The 23786-nt window shown below is 40.3% G+C and overlaps 1 protein-coding gene across 1 annotated transcript in view; it reads left to right on the top strand.

The window, feature by feature from the left end:
* FAM160A1 (family with sequence similarity 160 member A1) overlaps window positions 1-23786 on the top strand; it is a 265800-nt gene that overhangs the window by 156292 nt on the left and 85722 nt on the right. Inside the window, exon 5 of the mRNA XM_029940163.1 lies at window positions 19711-19942. Within this exon, the coding sequence (XP_029796023.1) occupies window positions 19838-19942 (105 nt within the window). The 5' untranslated portion in view covers window positions 19711-19837. The remainder of the gene's footprint in view (window positions 1-19710; window positions 19943-23786) is intronic.

Here is a 23786-nt window from a genome sequence, read left to right as displayed (position 1 = left end):
TCAGACCTGAGCCGAAGTCGGTCACTTCACCAACTGAGCCACCCAGGCACCCCTCTGCCTTTCTCTTAAGAGCACTTGGTTTCCCAGGAAGGTCTGGGTAGCATGGATGAGTGTTTCTGTGTATCAGTACTGTGGGATGGAAAGTAAATGCAATGAGTTTTTACAGTTCAAATTTTTTTTGATACTGTAATGATTAAGGCATAGAGAGGTTAGTAGCTTCAAGGCTGGATACGAACATTAAATTCATATCTCTCCTTTACTGCCAATAAGATCGACTAAAATTACCAAGGCAGGATACCTCCTCATTTTTCTTAGTCTCAGAGTAACCTACCCTTATCACCTGACCTTAAACAGAGAGCATAGGATGCTATTTATTGATTACGAGAACTGTCTTGATGGATTAAAATTTCCTGTAAAAATAATTAAAAAAAAAAATAGAAACTTGCTCTGAAAAGCCTCTGGCCTTTGGGGAAAGGTGAATGCCTAAATCCTATTTAATATGCTTTTGGAGGAGAAGTTTAGAAAAGGAACTTTTTAAAGATAATTATGTCCATTCATCTCTTAGTAACATTTTATGGTTTTTTAAATTAAAATTTAAAAAAAGTTTATTCATTTTTGCGAGACAGAGAGAGACAGAACATGATTAGGGGAGGGGCAGAGAGAGGGGGAGACACAGCATCTGAAGCAGGTTCCAGGCTCTGAGCTTACGATGGTTGTTTAAACATCGTGGAAATGATAGGTAAAACTGGGTTGAAATTTTTGGCATGACAGCCCTCTTTCCCTTTCTTTTACTTATTCATTTATTAATTCACTCAACAAATATTAGTGAAGGGCCTTATGTACAATGTGTAAGGTGTAGAAGGAGATTTTAGTAGGGGAGGCGGGGGAAGAAGCAAACCTGGCTAAGAGAGTCTCTTCTAAAATAGGGCTGGGAGGTCATAAGGGAGGAGGGCTTACATGGGCACTCATTGGAGGAACTATGAACTTTTTGAACTTTTAAACCAGCCCACAAGCCCTCAGTAGGGATTTAACGTCCTCCTCTCCATGGCAACTGGATCATCCACATCTGTCACTTTGGAAGAAGCCAGTTTGGTCTAAGAAGCTTCAATCCCTCATTTGCATATCGACCCCACCAACCCCAGTTAATCTAATTTCAATCCCTGTTTTGCATAGAGCGCCTCAGTGAAAACTACACTCCTTACTTCTCCCCTTTACAACTCTGTCCCTCTTTGTCTTCCTTGGAACATGATTCAGGTAGAAACCTGAGTGCATGCCCAAGACTTGCAATTCTAATCACCCAAATAAATGCTTGTTTAAAAAAATTTTTTTTGGGGTGAATTCTTTACTGATCAGACAAAGGCATTGGGTATGGTATAGCAGTGAACAAAATACAGTTACTGCTTTCATGGAGTTTATTGTCTTGTGGGGCAAAAAGTCCAGTCCTTCTGGGAAGATGAGACATGCAAGCTGAGACCTGAGCAGGGAGAAGATGTCCTAACCAGCCAGGACGGAAGAATATGCCTACTATGAATAGACCTGGAGCCGTAGGATGTGCGTACCACATGTTAAAGAAGGACGACCTTGAACCTATTTCGGCCTAATTTAGGCTTAAGGACAGAGTCTCCATCTCAGTAACAGAAACTGTTTGCTGTTATTTTAGAGCCTAAACTTTGTTTCTCCAGGTTGCCAGGTTCATGGCCAGAGGGAAATGCAACATCCCAGGCTGCCACTGCAAAGGCATTCTTTTTGATCCCCACTTCATCAGATTCGGCGGCTCCAGTGACTCCTGCCTTGACACTTGTCCCCTTAGTTGGAAAACTACATGGCGATTCTTCCTCTAGATTGGCAGTTTTGACTGGAATGGATTATTTCTACTCAGAAACAAAGAGGAAAATAATGGTGACATGCTTTTGTCCAGTGGTGCCATTGATTGGCCTTATCTTGTCCCCTGCAGGGCTGTCATAAAGGAACACAGGCCATCAGTTGCGCCCTGCCTTGCGTGAGAAGTGGCGGAAGTATCTGCAGCTGCGGTGCTGGAGATACACTACAGAGAGAGGGTCTCTCACAAGCAGGACCCACGTCTCTATGTGACATGTAAATGGCAGCTCCAGGAGAAAAGCTGCCCTTTGGAGCAGCCCACACACTCACAGAAAGCGCCAAGGTCAGCTAGTCAATGTTCTTTGAATTTTCTTAGGCACTCCTCCCTTCCCCCAACAAAATTTCTTATCATCTAGATTATAAGTCTGAGAAAAAGCAATGAATTGACACCTTAGAGCTCTTGAATGGTCATTATTTTTTCAATATCTGAGCACTGATTCTTCCTGAAGCTCTTGGGTTCTGGCAGGCACATGCTGAAAAAGAGCTAATTATAAGAGCTCACTTGTGTTAGCACTTGCAATGAGAGACACGGTGGAGCACGTACTTGCGGTGTCACATCACAGCCCTATAATGTCGACGTCATATGGTCCTCTCTATTTTACACATGAGGCGTTAGGCTTAGTGACCTTCAGTGACCTGCCTAAGGTCATATGCTAGAAAGTGATGGGAGTTGGATTTGAACCTGGGTCTCCTGGACTTACCAACCAGTGTTCTTAATTGCTGATCTAGTGGGACCTCAGCACTAGATGTCACAGGATGTTGTCATGACTTCGTCAGGCCACATTTGTGGTCAGTCAGGATCAGGACCCAGTAATTTTGACCCCTGGTCCAGTGTTCTTCATGCTGTTCTGTGGTGACAGCTGCTTTGGAACGATCAGAGTGAAATTTCATAGATGAGCTAGTTTCCCGGGAGAACAGTTACCTTAAACAGAATGTAGCGTAGGTCACATGTCCTTCTTTTCATACAGCAAAAGAGTAGTGGTTTTTTTTTTTTTTGAAAAGGAGATAGATGAGCATGTGTTGGAGGAGAGAAGCCCCTTCCTCCTCTTACCTTATTGTCTTGTCTGTAACCAGACAAGTCAAAAAATCTTTGAAAAGGGTTTATTTTTGAAAGAAAAAGTTTGTAATTGGGTTAATTTATTTGTTCTCCAGGTTGTTTGTATGTATTTACTTATAAATGTTCACTTTTTGAGAAAGTGAACACACGGAGGGACAGGGGCAGAGAGAGGGGTATGGCGGATCTGAAGCAGGCGCTGTGCTGACAGCAGACAGCCTGATGTGCGGCTCGAACTCTTGAATTGCGATCATGACCTGAGCCCAAACCAAGAGTCAGATGCATGACCGACTGAGCCACCCAGGTGCCCTGGTATTTATTTATTTTACATGAACTCAATCACCTACCAGTCTAACATGAGAGATAAATACCTTTTAAATGGTAATGTAGTACATAGACTAAAAGCCACTTTTGTGTTAATTCTTAAGATTGGTTAGGACTGAATATTGGGAAATACTGATTGGGTTTATTGAAGCAGCCTTAGTGTTTTTTTGTTGGTTTGCTTGGCAAAGTTATGTTCTTTCTCTGTTTGAAGGCTTTTAACATTTTAAAGAATTTTTGTTGTTTAAAGAAATAGGATTTTCTTTCTTTGAAAGTAATCTTTAATAGCTGTGGATATGTATATAGCTTCTGGTGGTTGACTGATAGTGCTTGTTGTAGGTCCTCCAGGATGCAGACTCTGAGGTGGTTGAATCAACACCTGTCGGGAGAGAAGGAAGCAAGATGATGGACTGTAGGCCTGGGCGGTCCTGAGTTGGGGTGAGGTGGTCCCAGTCTTCCTTAGTCCAGGCATAGGTGTGGCTGCCTTCAAGGAGAAGGAGTGATCTTGGGTAGAATGGCTGTCTTCAGCAGGGAGTAATTCCAGAGAAAGCTGACAGCCAGGAACCTGCGTAGCAGCTGGGAGAATAAACCTCTTAGCCCTGGAGGGGCTGGGTGGATGACAAGGTAGCCAGTATAGTGCTGTCAGCTCTTGAAATTCAGTAGAAGGGTAGCAGAAGGTGGAGAGGACGTTATTAGATAATCTTTGTGTGGTGAATATGGGTTTAAGGTAAATGGATAGTTGTAGAAGATGCGATCTGTTAACAAATCCAGTCTTACCCTGAGTGTGCGTGTGTGTATTAAGAGAGTTTGATGTATAACCTCATAATAATAGAACCACTTTTTTGGTATAGAATTTTACCTAATTCATTGTGTAACTTATTCTAGTATTAAATTCTAAATCTGGCTAAGTCGCAGATTTTTAAATTGCTCACACCGGAATGTGCTTTGTATTATAATCTGAAGAAAAGTCAGGAACCATGCTGCATGGAGAAGATGAGCATGGCCTATAGAAATTTTATGTAATAAGGAGCCAGATTGCAGAAGCTGATCCACAGGGAGGATTTAATGTAAGGATTAACGACCTGAATTTTTATTTAAAATATTGCATGGTTTTATATGTCATAAACAATTACACAAAACACATGTAGTTACATCTTAATTCGCCAATTTAAATTGTATACGAAAAAAATTGCAGTAGATACACAACTAAATTTATGAGCCATTCCTCATATTGATCAGTGTTTGCCATATGAAGAAACAAACACAAAAGTGTTTTCAGTCAGCATTTTGGGTAATGTATCTTTCAACAGCTGTTCACATATCCCCTCTTTTAAAACTGAAGTTACGAATTGAGATATATTAAATGGCTAATGTTTCCTGTTTTTTTTAATTGGTGAAGAATCAGTTTTGTTCATATTTCTAACATGCATTTTAATTACAAACCAGTTGGATTTCTTTTGCATAGCTGCACCTGCTCTAAGCAGGGAAATGCAACTGCGTGTCCAGCGGTTTCCCTGGTTTTCTGAACTGTTTGAGTGGTAGGTTGTGGTCATAGCGATGACTGGCTGACTAATGGTTATAGCTTCTTCCAGCCATTATTTTTCCTACTCCCGAACTTTTAATCTAGGTGTTGGATTTGTAATGGGTACGAGTTCCGTGACACCGTTCTATTGACGTTATGGTAAAACGAAACAAATGGAGATATTTCACTAAGAGCTAGAATGTAGGGAATCACGTCATATTTGTATCAACATGCTTCTCATTTGTTCAGGTGAATTGCTGCCATGTGTCCCTCTCGGATACCTTCCTGTACAAATGTGGTGTCGGTGAAAGAGCCCCTCTCTGGTGAAGCCGTTCTTGCTCCCTTCCTGACCACTGCTGCAGTGGGCTCCCCTTGTCTCTCATGAAGTTGCCTAGTGTGACCCAGTCCTGCTGCCTCTGCTTCTTGTCTGCCTTGCGACCATTCACCTTTCTGTTAGCTTCACTTCCTTCAACTATAAAACAAGTATGATAGCCCCTGCCTCACTGAGTGGTTGTGCGAATCACACGGACAGTTGAATGTGGTGCCTGGCACAGAGAACAGTTACTCCCAGAAACGACAGCCCTTCCCTCTGGTTACTACTAGTACTTGCCCGGGTAAACCTCTCCCCCCTGGGAGCTGCTCATTCCCCGAGGCCTCAGACTGGGTCTCAGCCACATGCTCCACACTGTGTGTCATGGGCAGTTGGATGAGTGCTTTGTGATTCGCCCATGAATAACATAAATTGTGGTTCCTGCCCTCAAGGAGACCAGAGTCTGGTTCCGAAATAACTACAGCACAAAGTAGAAGCTACATTGTCACAGGGGGATGTAATTAAGAGGTTTAGAGAAGAAAGAGATTAATAGGATAAGTTTATTAAGGCAGGCACTTAGTAGGTGGTCAGCATAATGTTTTATCCTGGAAACCACAGGTTTTGGGATGCTAGAAATTTTCGCAGGATTATACTGGACATGTTATATTTCTGCTTTGAATTCTACCCCCCTCAATTTGTAATGACAGCTTGTTCTTTGAACTTTACTGACAGGGTTGGAGAGGGCGCTGCTTTTTTAGCCCAAGCAGGTGGAATTAGATCTGAAAGCACGTGTTAAACATATCCAGGTCCTTTTGACACTTTTGCAACCATTTGCCGACTGTATCTGCCATTATTTACACTGGATGTGCTGTTATGCTGGGCACATGCTTATTTCATGTGCTTGGTTGTAGTGTGCAGATAGTATGAACATTTTTTTAATTTTTTAAAATTTTCATTATATTGTTCTGTTTAATGACTTTGAAAAGATTCTCCAGAGAGAGGGCAGAATAAATTATTTTCTAATCACATTTTTTAGGTAGCATGTTCTGCTTTGTGGTCTCCCCCTCAACCCCCCACTGATCACATAAGCTAGTTTTAGGGGAGAAATCACAGGGGCATCCGTTCAGACTGTTACTTGTTTGATTCTCCCAGAGGCACTGGCTCTTAGATCTTCTACCAGTGTAGCTCTTCTGATCTTTTATTCTGTACGGTGTTTGTGTCTCTGTATGATGGATGTTTCACTGACCCAAGTAAATGGAAGAAAATTTTCTCCAGCCTTTAAATGTATTGCTTTCCTTGTTCTTTCAAAAACACACTTTTCTTGGGTGAGAACATTTTAGAGGCATTTGGCATGAAATCAACAGAATTGTGGCCTTTAATGGAATTTGAAGCACTGAGAGGTGGTTTGATTGGTAAGAATCCATTTTTTTGTTTTGTTTTGTTTCAGTTTTTTGTTTGCTTCTCCTTGGCTACAACCCCTTCACACAATAAACAACTCTCCTCCTCTTCCTCCCCTTATGTTTGGAAACAAGAGTATCTGATTTTATTGAATTTTGTATTTTGGGTTTTATTGTCACTTTCCTTTTTCCCGCGAAGGGGAGGAAAAACTCAACTTGTGTACAGAGTAAATTAAATTATGAGGAAAATAGTCCACGGAGTTAAACAAGATGAACTGAGGTTTTGGAACTGAATCTAAGCATTGCCATGATGTTGCAGAGGGTCTAAACTATGATTCAGAAACATATTAGTCATTTTGATATACTGTTGATTTGGCTAATTACCCTGAAGGCTGCTGGCAGACTGAATTGCCCAAGTCACCTAGTAATTTCGATCAAATCAACGAGTAATTATAGTTTTGTGCAGGCAACAAATATAGAATACTGATTATGTTAGACTAAAGAAGATGTTATTGTGATATAATCATATAAAATACTTAATTCTAGCATGAGAGCAGTCCTTACCTTTTTTGCACTTCAATGCTCAAATTCCCAGCACATGACAGACAAAGATTGTGGCAACTTTTTGGAGAAAATCATTTTGTTCTCTCAGTAAACCATACTTATAAGTAAATACTTATATTTTAAACATACATTGATTATAATGAGCATGTTTTTTGGAAACCCTTAGAACTAATTAAAGTCAGAGTTAAAGCTCAATATTCTTTTAGATTTCATGTAGAAAGAACCTAGAAATGAACAGTTTGTATGCCAGAGCCTGAAGTTATTGCTACTAATTTCACCATCAGTTCATTAGATAAATACTAATATTAGTACATTCAGGCCCACATGAAATCCAGAGACTTAAATTTGTTTGATTCCCATTCTGTTGTCACCCTTTTCTCGCGTTGGGGAGATCTTTCTCCAGAGTGTGGTGTTTGTTACCAAATTTGTAACTGGCAATGTTTGTATGCTATTTTTGCGGGCATAAATTTAAAGTATTTTAGAAACAGAGCCATGTTCACTGAATGGAAGAAATTTGTCTTTAATTTTACTTGAGTTGTTTCTTGGATGGTTTACCTATATTCCTTGTCTATGAAAGCAGGTAACATAATTTAGTTGGAATTAGTGCAGATTTGGGGTCTAGTTAATCTCTGTGAAGCCCCCACCAGAGAAATTATTCTGAAGCCGGCTCCCGTGTTGTGTAGTACCTTCACACCTTCTGTGTCCTTGACCTACACCTCCCTCGCCCAAAAAAAATCAGAGAGAGAAAGAGAACAATAATTTCAAAGTTTTAGATATTTTGAGTTTGTTCTTGGGGGATTGTAAATGTGTTCCTGCTATTTTCTTGCTTGGCCCTAGTTTCTGCTTGCCTCTCATGGTGTGAATGTGTCCGTGTGCTGAAAGCCATGCTCGCATTTGATGGCACACGTTATGTTTGGTACAACCGACCCTAAATGCCCACTGCTTGCTTTCTTGGGATACTGCAGCCATTTCTCCAGCATTGATTTCCAACAAGGGCTTTGCTAAGGGATGTCAGTAGTAATTTTGAGTGTTTGCATGTCTTGCCTTATGCATGGATGTTAGAATTTACAGAGAAGCTGCAATTTCATTCCAATGGTATTGAATCAGATCATCCATCTTTGGTAATCCTACAGGGTTTAGAATGGAAGTGAATTATTATGCATGTATATGTTCATATTATATAAAATTAGTCTTTCACAAAAAGGAACTCTTTTGCTTCCATACCCACTTCACAGCTTCTTTGATTTTAGAAGTTAATTAGCTCTAAAGTGTAGGATGCTTTGAGGGGGAAGTAGAAACTCTTGTCTACTCTTTTCGTTCATCGTTTTCCACCTGAAGTACTAACTCCAGGGAGAAATAGTGCCAATTACAAAATTTATCTCAAGCAAAACTTAATTTAAAATACTGTCTTTGATTTTTCTTTTCTTGCTTTCGCCTTTTCTTTCTTTCCCCTCTGTACGGAAGACATTGATACACACATGTTAATTTAGTGGAGAAGAGTTTTAATTAAACAAGTATGGATGGCCTTAAACCATTCAAGTCTGTGCCAGGCACTCTAGAGGCAAGTGTAGATGAATCGAAGCAGAATATGGGAGGGCCGTGATCTACCCAGTTGCTTCTGCAGGCTTATAGATAAATTAATGCCTTCCTCCCCATGAGGACAGCCTCTCTGCAGGTCTGCTGGGGGCTGGCAGCCGTCCAGTCAATAAGCCATCCCTGCTGCAACAGTGGAACTGCTTAATACGAGTCGCTTCAGCTTTGCTTTTTTCTTGGAAAGCCATCACAGTCAGCCCTAATTCTGGACCCCCCAAGCAGAAATTAGAGCCTCCATTACCCTTTGTTAATTGCAAATTACATATGGCTTTTGTACTGTAGAGTCTCTGAAAAGGCAGCAACTAATGATTAGTGTTTCCATCTGTGTGCAGAGGTAGACTCGTGTGTGTGTGCACGTGTGTGCATCTCTGTGCAGGGGGAGCGAGAGAGCACGTGCCTCTCATTGAAGGAAACCACTGCTTTGTTCAGAGGTAACCAATCTCTTCTTATCAAGTTCTGTTTCGGACTTCCACAGGAGGATGCTTGGGGCAAGATGGAGGCTTCAGAGTAGTGAGATCTGCTAATGAGTGCAATGTTTTTAAGAGAGAAAGTTTAAGAAATGTATTTGTAGGTGCATAATGATCTTTGGTTTTCAATGGCAAATGTTAGTTTGGAAGAATAGGCTTTGTACAGTAGAAAATAAATCCTATAAAAGACAAAATTTAAAAAGTTTTAGTGCATTTGGTGAAATCGCTCAAGTACAACTACAGTAAATTGCAATGCTGGAAGTTAAAAAAATTTTTTTTTATGTTTCTTATTTATTTTTGAGAGACAGAGAGAGACAGTGAGCAGGGGAGGGTCAGAGAGAGAGGGAGACAGAGAATCCAAAGCAGGCTCCAGGCTCTGAGCTAGCTGTCAGCACAGAGCCCAACACGGGGCTCGAACCCACAAACCGGGAGATCATGACCTGAGCCAAAGCAGCCAAAGCCGGATGTTTAACTGACTGAGCCACCCAGGTGCCCCAAGGAAGTTTTTTTGAAATAGGAGAAATCTCATAGTGAGCTGTGACTCATTTAGTGTTTTTGATTTTTTTACTTTTACTTTGACTGATTTTGTTCTTTCTTAAAAAAAGGTCCTTAAAAAATTGTTGAGAACATGGAGAGCCCAGGATTTCTCTAAGACATTTGGAGAACCAGTGATATCGAGTGACAAAACTTTTGACAGGACATTATCTTTCTAAGTTTCCAGAGCTATGAACCCCATAGAAAAGGTAAACTACATAAATTTAATCCACTAAGTATTATCACACAATACTTTTAAAATAAGCATTAGAAAAGTGGTCCTTAACAGTAAGACTGCCATGCTTCTGAATTCTTTACACTTTTTTTAAATGTTTATTTTTGAGACAGAGACAGAGCATGAGCAGAGGAGGGGCAGAGAGAGAGAGAGGGAGACAATATCTGAAACAGGCTGTGTGCTATGAGCTGTCTGCACAGAGCCCTATGCGAGGTTCGAACTCGAGAACCATGAGATCATGACCTGAGTTGAAGTTGGACTCTTAACCGACTGAACCACCCAGGTGCCCTGAATTCTTTATACTTTCTTAACATGTTTTTTCAATCCATATTTATTCCGTTGGAGGTTAATAAGCCATAACTATAGATGTTATTATTTTACCCTTTGTGTGTTTTGTCTTGAATTTTTTCTCAAACATCATGTGGTCCTTATAATTGATTCAAAGAGCATATTATAGGGATGTCTGGGCGGCTTGGTTGATTGAGTGTTGGACTCTTGATTTCAGCTTGAGTCATGATCCCAGGGTCATGGGATTGAGCTCTGCGTTGGGCTCTTTGCTGAGCACAGAGCCTGTTGAGGAGTCTCTCTCTGCCCCTCTCCCCAACTTGGGCATGCTCACTCCCCTCACTCTAAAAACAAAACAAAGCAAATCCCAAACTAAAAACAAATGGTATATTCTACTAAGATTGTCCTTTCTCCCTGCTCATACATCAGGCTGCTTTCTGCACAGGCACTTTTCCTTTCCTGCTGAGATGGAGAAGAGACATCAGGTCCATTGAAATTGCTGTTACTAAGCTGGACTTGGGAACTTTACTTCTGTTTAGGATGTTCGTTTGCTTTTGTTTTATAAACTTTTAAAAAAGTTTATTTTGAGAGAAAGTGTGTGAGCAGAGAAGGGGTAGAAGGGGGTGAGAGGGAGGGAGGAAGGGGGGGGGAGAGAGAGAGAGAGAGAGTCAGTGCAGAGCTTGACATGGGGCACGAAATCATGACCTGAGCTGAAATCAAGAGTTGGACACTTAACCGACTGAGCTGCCCAGGCGCCCCTGCTTTTATTTTAAATTAAAAAATGTTTTCTCTAAATAGTACATGACCTTGGCACCCAATTCGAAACGCGAAGAAAGGTACACAGTGAAGAAAGGTCTCCCTGCCTCCTCTGTCCCCAGCCACTCGGTGTCCCTCTGCAGAGGTAGCCACTTTGCAAACCTTCTTGGGTGTCTTCACAGATGGTCTGTCCGTTTTCAGGCACACAGAGTAATATATTGCTTTTTTTTTTCCTTATACAAATGATGGCATAGTGTACTTGATGTTCTGTACGTACATTCAGAGCTGCCTCCTTTAAAAAAGAATTGTGACACAGTATTCCATCATGTAGAAGTGCCCAACTTATATAACCAGACCACTGCTGTTGGATATTGAGGATCTCTCCGGTTGTTTACTATCTAAACAGTGCTACAAAGAATATCCTTGTAGTTAGAGAGGTGCTAGTGGTGAAGAGGACGTGTCTGGCTCGGATCCCAGGATATCTGCATGCCTTTGATTAGGCCAGTTCCTTCGCCTCTCTGTAATTTCCTTCTCTGTGAAAGAAGGCAGTATAGCCCACGGGACTGTTGAGAGGATTTAATACTGTAATATATTTCGCATCGTTCTGGCACAGAGACAGGCTCAGTGTGTGTCAACTCGTACTATAATTCAGTCTGCCATTTTGCAAGGTGAAAGGGTCTTCGTAGGATAAATGCACAGAAGTTGTTTTGCTGATCAAATTTAATTTTGGAGACTGTTGTCAAATAGTCCCATGTAAGTAGAAGACCAGTTGACACTCTCACCTGACGTGTGGGAGGGTGCGCTCATTTTTATTTCTCGCAAATCACCTCTGGATATGTATAAATCTGGGTCGTGATTATATGTTCCTGAGGCCCACGCAGTAGTTGCTCAAGAGGGAGAGATTTCAAGTTAAAAATTTCCGACCCCTGAAATTTTTCAGTGCTTCTAGAAGATCTTGCTTTTTAATTTTTATCAATATGACATCTTATCTGAATGATAAACTGATCATGGCAATAATAAATGTGTGAGTGGTAAACTAAAGCAGTAGGCTTTTATTATGTACTTCTAGAATTCTTTACCTACTCATAGATGAGAAAATGTAGTCTTTTAAATCTTTATACCATTTGCTAGAGGGATTAGTATATTTGCCTGTAAGGAGGTCTTACATATTTTTTAATGTTCATTTTTGAGTAAGAGAGAGACAGACAGCGAGCAAGCATGTGCAGGGGAGGGGCAGAGAAAGAAGGAGATCCAGAATCCAAAGCAAGCTCCAGGCTCTGAGCTGTCAGCACAGAGCCCAACATGGGGCTTGAACTTGGGAAAGATGAGATCATGACCTGAGCCAAAGTCGGACACTTAACTGACTGAGCCACTGAGGTACCCCCATAATTTTTATGTTCATAAAAAATGAATGTAAAATTAGAACTTCACAGGGTTAGGATCCCCACAAGCTACTATTATTCCACCTACTTGAAGGTAAGATACCAGTCTGGATCAGCTCAAGCACCAATAGTTTACTTCGTTTCTATCATGTTTATAGTACACAAGAGGCACTCAACTCTGTGGCCCGTTTCACAGGCTGGTGAAGAGTGCTTTGTCCTAATCAGCATAGTATCATGTTCTAGGAGACCAGCAGATTTGTTAGCCTTTGCTAACTTTATAATAAATGCTAATCACTTTGTACCTCTGATGCCTCACCTTGCAGTGTTTTGGGTAAGATTGGAAGCGCTTAGCCAGCCGTGAAATTTGTAGGGCACCAAAGCCTGAACTGATTATTATTCAAGAGTGTGGTTACTCATGGGCTGGAACGACCCCCCTGCTGCTGAAGCAGAATTTTAGTTAAACTGAAGTCACAAAAATTCTCCAACTCTCTCCAGTAATACGTTCAGTGCTGGAACTGGCTATTAGCCACTGTTTTGGGATTCTTCATGGCTTTACCATGAATGCATCTTTAGGGTGGCTTTTAAACTTTTTTTTTGAATGGGGACAATTCATTGACCCTTTTTAGAATTGGCTGAACACTGTAGCCGCCTCTCTTCAGAGAAGGAGACCCGCAATTTACGAGATTCCTGGGTTTGTCTGGATGTGTGTGGGATTTTATTGGCACTTCACTCACTCATTGTACTTAGCATGTCTTATGCCGCGCATGGCTGAAGGACGTTTTTGGAAAGAGGGCTTTTCAGGTTGTTATTTTAAAAGGTGATCAATACGTCACCTTGGTTATGCTATGGGTTTTGTATCTGAAAATTATCACTGAAAGCATTTGAAAACTGCTGGGGGGGAACTAATTCTGATTGATACAGCTATAAAGGTAGGTGTAGACTCAACAGCACAACTTCCCAAAGTACCTACTTTTCCCTGGAAAATGACCAAAACATGTTGGTCAAAAGCTTTTTTTTTTTTTTCTAGGAACATTTCTTGAGAAGAACCTCACGAGTATGAGACAATTCTTAGATTCTCTGCTGTAGAATATTACCCCATGGAAGTTGCCAGATCATCTTGTTTCTTCATTTACCTTAGTTTTATGGCATAAATCTTACCTAAGCTATCCCTTGATAGCTTTCAACAAAATAGTGGCATGAGAGGGTGGTGCATACTGCCAAGACTTCAGTGGTAAATTGGGGAGACTCCCCAAAAATGGTTCAGTTTTCGTGTCCATGTGTGCAGAAACTTTTCTGTTTGGTCACTAGCGAGCTGTTGTCTCAACACTTCCTATAATTTTCAAAAGGTGTAATTTTTACATTTCAAGTCCTTGCCAGTAGTGGTTTAGTTTCTTAAATAGAGTTAAAAATTAAGTCTCCAAACAAATTTAGGTATGAATATTAATTGTTCTTCTCCATTTATTCTGCTTGTCAGTCAGTTGCATGGCACTTGGGTATGACCTCACTGGCCTCCTGTTCTAGTGAAATTAAAATGTAAAACATGGTGGAATTCTTTTGAGGAGTTATTGACAGTTTTCTGCAATCTCGTTACTGTTTTGAAGTATGCATTTATCAGAGCCTGAAATAATTTGAATGTACGTACTGAGAGAACTTTCTTCATGCACACTGGGTGTTAGTGGGAGATCTGCAACTTAGCAGGACAAAACAATGTTCTGCTTTACTGAATAATGGACAGTAGTCAGTGAATGAGCCAGAGTCAAAAAATATGGCAAGTTGAGGGAAGCATAGGGCAAGGTCCAGGAGACTCAGGGGCTATTGGATGATTGCTTTATTGTCGATGGCCCAACATTGCTATGTGATATGACAGCGAGAGAGAAAAGGAAACTGGGCCAGAGGATTATAGCTCAGGGAGGATTTAGGTCTAATAGGATTTTATTAGGCTCTAAGTTGAGGTTGTCTGAGGTAGTTTAACCTAAAATGAGCCCACCCTCAACTGCTGTTACTTATAATTGAGGGCACAAGTTTCCTCTTCCTTCATGTGTTCCCAATATATGAAGAATCTTCACCCTTAGATGGAATTTTACATGATAAGTACATTTACAGTAGTAGACTTTTTATGTATTTAGTAGCAGCCAATTCAGGGCATTCCAACATGCATTCTAAAACAATGAGTTTTGGGGCACCTGGGTGGCTCAGTTGGCTAAGCATCCAACTTTGGCTCAGGTCATGATCTCACCGTTCGTGGGTTCAAGCCCCGCGTCGGGCTCTATTCTGACAGCTCAGAGCCTGGAGCCTGCTTTGGATTCTGTATCTCCTTCTTTCTCTGACTCTCCCCTGCTCATACTGTCTCTCTGTCTCTCAAAAATAAATTTAAAAAAGCATAAAAAAATTTCTAAAACAATGAGTTTTTCTACTGGCAATTGCTCAGGGGGAAAAAAAAGCAACTGAATTATATTAGAGATGGTTGATTCCTGTGCTTTGGGTTCTTTAAGTGAAATATCCTTTAATTTTTAAAAAATATTCCTCCTTTTTTTTTTTATTTTAATTTTTGGGAGAGAGAGCACGTGTGTGTAAGCATGGGGGGGGGGGGGGGGAATCTAAGCAGGCTCCATGCCCAGCACAGAGCCTGAAGGGGGCCTCCATCTCACCATCCTGAGGTCATGACCTGAGCCCACATCAAGATTTGGACACTCAACTGACTGAGCCACTCAGACTCTTTTAACTCTTTTAATTGTTTAAAAGAGTACAGATAGAATCCACTTATAATTAGAATTCTTACAAAGATCGGCTTTAATGCTCTTTCTTACCCCTCCACAATTAGTAAAACAGTGGAATTAAGTACAGAAAATAATGACTTTTGGGCTAGGGGAGACATAAGAAATAACCATGTAATCCTAATAACTCACCTAAATCAGGTTCCTAGCCAAGATCCCTGTTTTTTTACGCAAGGTCTCACAGCTGGTTATAATCCTGGGGCCGTCTCCCAGTTCGGAGTTCAAGTCTCCAAGCGGTGATTTTGAGATTTTCTGACTTCCATGCATGGAAGACTGAACTCAAAACTCTTAGCCCTACCCCTAATATCCCACTTAAAATCCACCTAATCTCACTAACCATTTCCACAAGCCAACCAGAAAAATATGAGGAGGGAAGAAGGAAAAATGGGAAGGGAGCCTACCATGTCTTTTCATTGAGTTCAAGAAATTGCTTCTGATTTGGCAACTCACTGTGGAAAGACAGGTGGCTTCTCTTTAAGTCTAGGCCTCTCTACTACCCATGTTATTGACCTTGCCTTTCCTCTGCTCCTGTTGCTTTATCAAAATCCTTAAAAAAAAAAAAAAAAGATGTATTTAAATTCTCTATGTTCATTGGTTTCTTCCCATAAGGCCTGCAAATTGATCATTTTTTTCTTAATAAAAATGTTCTCTTGGCTTTGTTTCCCCTTAAGGTGACCATCACTTCTTTTCCTTAAAAAATTTTTTTTTATAATCGCCATTATTAGAAGACATTATATTTAAATAGATATTAGAAGGATGGTATGAGTGGTATGAGATCATATATCATTAAATGCCAAAATGTTTACATTGTAATTTCAGTCTGATAGTGGAAGAGGGCTATATGAAAATAGAGTCATTTGTAGTTCAGGGGAAAGTAATTTTCACACGTTTATAGCTTTCCTAAGTATTACAGTTTTCAAAGAGGTCTGAAATTAGATAAGGATGTCTATTTGGGAATGAGGCTGAAGGAATTTTTGCAGTGGAAAGAGGTGTAATCTAGATGACTAGAATCTAAGCCTTTATGTTCTGATGGTATATTTTATAATTCTGTGATATAGAAGCGTATGCATGTGTTTTTTTCCATAGTCTAATAAAAGATATCATGTACTTTCAAAAAAGAGGAAATAAGAATACATATAATTCTTATGTCCATTATCTTTGTCTCCAACAGTAATTTAATGGCATTTTTCTTTCCTTACCGATAGAAAATGTTTTTATACATAATATTAATGAGAGATACAAATTTGCTCAGTAATGCCTTTGGAAAATAATACAGTCAGTTATGTCTGCAGTACAGAATCTGTGCTGGTGTATGAGCCACTATACATGTATTTTGATAGCTCCCTTCCCCCCCCCCCGCCCCCGCCAAAAAACTCAACAATTACACCACAAAACCACATCAACCGCTGTTGGAAAGAGTCCTTTGGGTATTTTACGGTGTTGGTGGTTCGTTTGAAGAAAGAAAAAGTCACTCTGAATGGTTTATAGAGCTCTCTCTCAGGCATGAAATTCGAGTTGATGTGTGTGCGGGTATTTACAGGGAGAACAGGCCGAACATGTGGCAGGAGTGTTCCTCTCACAGTCCCAGAGCCAGGAGGTCAGGCTCCAGAGGGCAGAGGGCAGGATCGGGGAGAAAGGTCCGGTGACGCCATGCTTTGACTCGAGTACACATTCTGGTGGCTGCGGCCTCTTCTACGTGCTCCGGGCTTTTTGCTTAGTTTTGTCCTGCTCTGGTCTTCACTTGGGACTTTCAGCTGCTCTGATAGTTAAATAAAAAGCCTGGATTGGAAAAATGCAAAAGGGAAAAAAAGTAAAGCCCGAGAACAGGCAAATGCAGGGATATATTGACAACCTCGGCACTTGAGGAAATGTGCTCTTATACATCTCTCATAAATATGGAGCCGTCTCTTTCAGTTTTCTGTTGCCCTGGGGACATGCTTGTGCTTTAATACTCTAACATGGGAATGAGAGAGAAGGAGAGAGAGAGAGAGAGAGAGAGAGAGAGAGAGAGAGAGAGAAAATCCAGCTTTTTTGTCTCTGGATGTGTTAGGAAGTATTTTCATTTATAGAATCTTCTGGCATAGTTTTTCCTTCTTAAACATGGCTTGCTTGACTTGCCTGATACTCCCGCCTTGTTCTCCCAAGCTTACCCAATATTGTGGTTTCTGTGTTTATGACACATTTAGAATCTTCAGGCATCTGCCTCAAAAATATAATTGGTTTAAGCGTTGTCCAAGCAAGATGCATTTTTCCTCAGAGAACATACAGCTTTCTTTGGGAATAGGGCCAGGAATTAAAGCCAGGAGAAAGGAGAATATAGATTTCTAGAAAGAACAGTGGTCTGGCAATCAAGAGACTTAACATTTGATTTCCATTGAAACTAACCTGTGGGGCACCTAGCTGGCTCAGTGGGTTGACAGTCCAGCTCTTGATTTTGGCTCAGGTCTCAGGGTTGTGGGATTGAGCCCCCAAGTCAGGCTCTGTTCCCGAGTGGGGCCCGCTTAGGATCCTTTCTGTCCTTCTCCCCCCACCCCCCGCCGCTTATGCACATATTCTCTCTTTCTCAAATGAAATAAAAACAACAACAGAAAAACTAACTCATAGTTGATGACCTTAGCTAAGATATTTATCTTGTCTGTACTGCAGTTTTACTATCTGAAAAGAGTGCATGTGAAGCCCCTTTGAGAACAAACCTAACAGACCTTAGAGGGCATGTTTCTAATTTTGATTTGGAAGCAGTAGGCCTGTTAAATGTTCCCCTTTTATGTCTGAAGAAGAGTCTGGGGATTCTCAAGGAGCTTTATAGTTTTTGAACCTCTGGGATGAACCAAAACACTCTTGATTTTCCTTATTATCATTATAGCACTGAACAGAAGACATTTTCACAGAAATATTATGTTTAAGATGACGAGGGAGTTAAGTCAAAACTTGTTTTATCTCTTATCACTTAAAGCAGGACTGTACACTGAAATGTTACCTAATAAGGGCCAGCCCAGTAACCGAGACTGAGGTGATGATGCTGGCTGTCGGATTGTAGGGAGCGGTAGGGGCCGTGGGAATGGGGAGCGTATACCCTGTGCGTGCGGGGAGGCCGCTCCTGGTGTTTAAGATGCCACATGGGCCCGTCAGAACATGCCTCTCGGTGGCAAAGAGCCATCGTTGGCAGTGGGCAATGTCTTATTGGAAACAATAAATTTGTATTATCAGGAATTAAGAATCACATGTTGGAGAATTCACCAATTTGAATAATAAAATATAGTCCTAGAAGATACACACAAGCTCTTTCCCTCAGGTATGTAATTTGTGTGGTCCTTTCTCAAAGATGCCGTCCTCTTTCAACATTCTTTAATCCCCTTCCATTCTCTTTAAAAAATGTTTTCTTTCTTCAAGAATTATCACTTCTAGCAAATTTTCTGTTCTTATGTCCTAACATTTATTCCCCAAGATACAAATGTTGAATGTTTAGCCTTCTACCCCCAACAGAACCCTTGTTTTGAATATTCCTTTACTACGTTCTTGTTAATTTCACTCCCCGACAAAGAACTTGAGCCGTTAAGTCTAACCTGAATCCTTACACTAAGCCCCCTTTCTCATACTTTGTTGTTTGTAGGCAGAACAGATGACCAGTATAATACCCTTCATGTTACTCAGTTGAAAAAAGGTTTTTTTGGTACCACATGTCTGGAAATTTTATCATGGATTTTGTTTCCTAGTGCTCTAATAATTATCATGTAATTACTTTACTCTGAACTCTCTCCAGTCTGTACACTAAAAAAATAAATAAATAAAAATAGCATTTTGAGCTGACCACGATGGTGAGAGAATGCCACTGTCTTACCACTTTTCTCTGAGGGTTAGCTCCACACAACTGGCTCATATTCACTGTACACTCTGTGACCTCAATATCTTTTTTTCTCCCCACTGGCTCTGTTGTAGTCAGACTTTCTTCATATTTTATCCACATAATTCATTTTTCATTTGTAAGTGTGCTACCTTGTACTCACACGGAGTAAGCACTATCTTGTTTTTGATGGATCATTTCTATCTCTGATTTGTCAAGGTTACTTGGAATTCTATTATTTTTCAGAAAAGCTAGAAACCTTAACTTGGTTTGTAGCTATGAAATGACTGAGAATGCTTTCGATTCCATTATGACAGCCATTGATTAAAAAAATTCAATCATATCGGACCCACGAGTCTGGGTGCTGTTTTATAACTACCCCAAGTTGCACCAAGCCATTTATTTCTGTCACTGTTAACTAATGGTTTTCCTGTTCCTGGATGTTTTTGAACTCCACAGACATTGTTATCATAATCTCTTGCTTGATTATAGACACTAGATTTGAATAATTAGAATTATAATGTAGGGGGCTGTGGTTGGTGGTAGTGGAGAAAATAAACCCAATAATTGTTTAATTTATGCATATAACTTTGGTAGTAGCATCATTATTTTATATTTTTAGTAGCAAGGTAAGAGAAAATAGAGGAACCTGTATATGGAATAGAAATGTCTGTTTTGTAGATATTTTGTTCAGCATTGGACTTTGAGAATGTCTACGCTTTGACTTAAATTGAATAGCCAGTGTTCTATTGAATATATGAACATAATGAGATGCATTTTTGTTATTGTCATTACAGGTTTTGGAAGATAACAATGAAATGTGAAGAAGTTACATTTCTTAAGTGATACGTGAACGTTAGTGACTGCTTGCCACATTTTCCCGAAAATTAAATATGACTTAGAAGCATTGACGTATGAAGGTTTATGATGTCATCGGTTGCACCAGAAAGCAAACTTCAGCAGGCTGTGAGCCTGCAGGGAGTTGACCCAGAGACATGCATGATTGTGTTTAAAAACCACTGGACGCAGGTATGAGTTCCACTTCCTCTGCTGGCCTGGGTAGCCCTCGAGGTCTCCATCACAGTGAACCAGGATTGCCTGCCTCTGTGGCAGTTTCTCAGCTTCCAGAAGCATAGGTGGCGAAACCCTTTCAGGTAGAAGGGAAGGCAACTTTGTTTTCCCCTGGAGTAGGGGTCTGATTAAAAACCATGGTTGCCATAAAAGCAATCAGGGAAAATGTATGTTCCTCAGATATTTTTAGAAGAACAGCAGTTGGCCTTAAAGTGACTTTTGCATCACTTTGCAGTACACTTCCCTCCCCCCTGATGATTTCCATCTAGTCCTCACACTCCAGTAAAATACCCATTTATGAAATACCTACCAAGTGCTGTGCTGAGTACTTCAAAAGCCTTATGTCATTTAATCTTCTCCACAAACCCATAAGGCAGTTAATATTAGCTTCCTCATTTTACAGCTGAGGGAACGGAAAATTAGCAATGTTAAATGACTTGCTTGAGGTTATACAAATAGTGAGTGTGCAAGCAAGTATGTAGGCCTTGGTCCCTTGCTTCGTGTATTTGACCTCGGTGCTCTACCATTTTTCGGGCTGGTGATCCCTGTGTAATTCAATGAAAGAAGATGCCTGACAGTACCTGAATTCATTACAAAGCTGTTTATGAAAGGTTTCTTGATTATTCATTTTGACTTCCCTGTTACTCTGATCTGCTTGTATAGATAATTAAGGGTTGAATGTTCAGAAAATTTATCAGCTCACCACTTTCTTCAGGGGGTTTACAAGTAGTAAAATAAACAAAATTGGCCTTCTTTACTACTTGTCCAACATTACACTCCCTAGGTGAGCTGGTAAGTGGCTATTTATGTGACAGTTTTTTAATGACTACCCAGTTCCTTCCTGTGTCCAGAAACAGCACAGGGGTTAAAGCACTGAGCCTGCAAATCACAACAATTATAGGGGCACAGTTTAGATCAAAAACAAAATTGATTCTGCTTCTGGGTCATTTACACTTTGTAGCTTCTTGTCACTCGTATAAAGCTTCCAGGATTTTTTATGCATTTCCCATTCTCTGATTCTTTACAATTTGAATCTTAATGGATTTGCTCTGGATTTTAAGGGCATGTCTGTTTTAGCAAAGAGAGGAAAGTAATTCAGGAGTTTTCTAGATAATTAGAGTAGTTGTCTTTGACTTTGCACTTTTATAAGTATTTTAATGTGCCGGCTTCAAAGTGAATTTGTGAGCCGGTGGGATGTGCCTGTTAGTCCACTGGGTGTGGGCAGGATATTTTAGAAAGCCTAGTTTTATCTTTATCTTTTATTTTATTTTTTGAGAGAGAGATAGGGCAGGGGAGGGGCAGAGGGAGAGGGAGAGACAATCTTATAGCAGGCTCCCTGCCCAGCCCAGAGCCTGATGCCAGGCTTGATCTCACAATCATGAGATCATGAACTGAGCTGAAATGAAGAGTTGGATGCTCAACCTGCTGAGCTACCCAGGTACTCCTGCCTTTATCTTTTATAATTTTCAATTTTATGTTTATAAAGTACATAATACAGTCACATATAAATATATGCAATTTATTAATGTATCTAATAATTATTTGTGCTCATTTTTTTTAACTGGCAAGAGTGTACAGTTAGATGTTTTGTATTAACAATACTTTCAGCCTCAGTCATTTCACTTGGCTGAAGAAGTCCATCATTCTGATTCTTGGCTCTGGGCCCATTTTGTTCATTTGTGTAAAAGTACTTTTGACTGTAATTGTTCCTGGTAGAGTGTCTGTGATGTGATCCATTTAGTATTCTGTGCCAGTCTCCAAAGACATGATACATTATCAACTTCTAGATTATATGTGGATGGATCATTTGCCCTGTCAAATTCTGTCCTGGGCAAGCTTTCTCCAAAGCTGTTGGAGTGCTGTTAGAGAGTCTTAATTCACAAATTTGTAAATACTCTTTCACACTAGTGAAGGAGGAAATAGTGGTCTTAGAATCATATTACTCATTTCCCTCTCTCATATGAATCACTTTAGCATTATCAGACATTTTGGGTTATCTGAAACAACACCCTTTATTTAGTGCAGAAAAATATATATGTGTTTTCTTTTGAAAAATTTTAAAATGTTTGTTTATTTAATTAATTATTTATTTAATTAATTATTTATTTATTTAGAGAGTGAGGGAAAGAGAGAGAGGGGGAGAGAGAATCCCAAGCAGGTTCCATGCTGTCAGTACAGAGCATGATGTGGGGCTCAAATCCTTGAGCTGTGAGATCATGACCTGAGCCAAAATCAAGAGCTGGATGTTTAACCAACTGAGCCACTTAGGCGCCCCTCTTTTCAAATTTTTATTTAAGTTCTAGTTAGTTAACATATAGTGCAATACTGGTTTCAGAAGTACAATTCAGTGATTTGTCACTTATATATAACACGCAGTGTTCATCACAAGTGCCCTCCTTAGTGCCCATCCCCCACCCACATCCCTCATCAACTCTCAGTTCTTTATAGTTAAGAGTCTCTTATGGTTTGTTTCCCTCTCTTTTTACCTCCTTCCATATGTTCATCTGTTTTGCTTCTTAAATTCTAATCTGAGTGAAATAATATGGTATTTGTCTTTCTCTGACTGACTTATTTCATTTAGCATAACACACTCTAGCTCCATCCACGTTGTGGCACATGGCAGGTTTTCATTTTTTTTTATTATCTGATGGCTGAGTAATATTGCATTGTATCTATGTATACCACATCTTCTTTATCCTAGTACAGAAAAATATTGAGTTGAAGGTAAGGATAGCTTTGTTGGAGGGAAAGGTTTAGTTATTAAATGCTTCGTTCTGTAACATGGAGACACTCTTGGTCTTATTGTTGTTTCAGCCATTTTTTTAACTTTCTTACCTTTTTAAGCTTGACTTTTTCTTTTAAATAAACCTGCAAAATGACCACAGTTTCTGTTTACTTCCAAAAAAAAGCTCTTGAGGGGCTTTTTGTTGGATTTCTTCAGGTTGAAGAAGTGCACGTGGATGTTGACACAATGATTGTTAAATGATTTACTGAGCCCAAACTGCGGACACATCAGTATAGGCGGCAGGTGGACATGGGAGTGTGTAAGCCTTGGTCTGAACTTTTAAAGAATGTTTTGCTGGGGCACATGGGTGGCTTCAAGTCAGGTCATGATCTTGCAGTTCACGAGATCCAGCCCTGTTTGGGGTCTGTGCTGACAGCTTGAAACCTGGAGCCTGCTTTGGATTCTGTGTCTCCTCTCTTTGTCCGCCCTTCCCTCCCATTACTCTTTCTTGGTCTCTCTCTCAAAAATAAACATTTAAAAATTTTAAAAAACAGGGGCGCCTGGGTGGCTCAGTCAATTAAGCGTCCGGCTTCGGCTCAGGTCATGATCTTATGGTTCGTGGGTTCAAGCCCCGCATCAGGCTCTGTGCTGACAGCTAGTTCAGAGCCTGGAGCCTGATTCAGATTCTGTGTCTCCCTCTCTTTCTGCTCCTCCCTTGCTTGCCCTGTCTCTCTCTGTTTCTCAAAAATAAATAAAAAACATAAAAAAATTTTTTTAAATTTAAAAAATTATGTATGCGCTAATTTGGATGACAAGGTGAGACACATGATTAGGAAATGAATACTATACCAAAGGAATTAAATCAAAGGAAAGGACTATTATGGTGAAAGTGGCTTGGGAAATGGAGGAAGTGAGACTTTTGCTAGCCTGACCATAGGAAAGGCAAGTTTTGTTGACAAAGGAAAAGAACATTTTGGAGAAGGTGTTGGGAAGAAATGCTTAGCTTTGGCTTTTCTCGCTGACTAAAAAAAAGGTGAGGGGGTCAGGGCAAAGTGGAAGCACAAGGCTACATGTGAG

This window comes from Suricata suricatta, chromosome 1 (genome assembly GCF_006229205.1).
Source record: "Suricata suricatta isolate VVHF042 chromosome 1, meerkat_22Aug2017_6uvM2_HiC, whole genome shotgun sequence".
NCBI classification, from domain to species: Eukaryota; Metazoa; Chordata; class Mammalia; order Carnivora; family Herpestidae; genus Suricata; species Suricata suricatta.
Note: the sequence above shows the minus strand (reverse complement) of the source record. Positions and strands in the feature narration are given on the sequence as shown.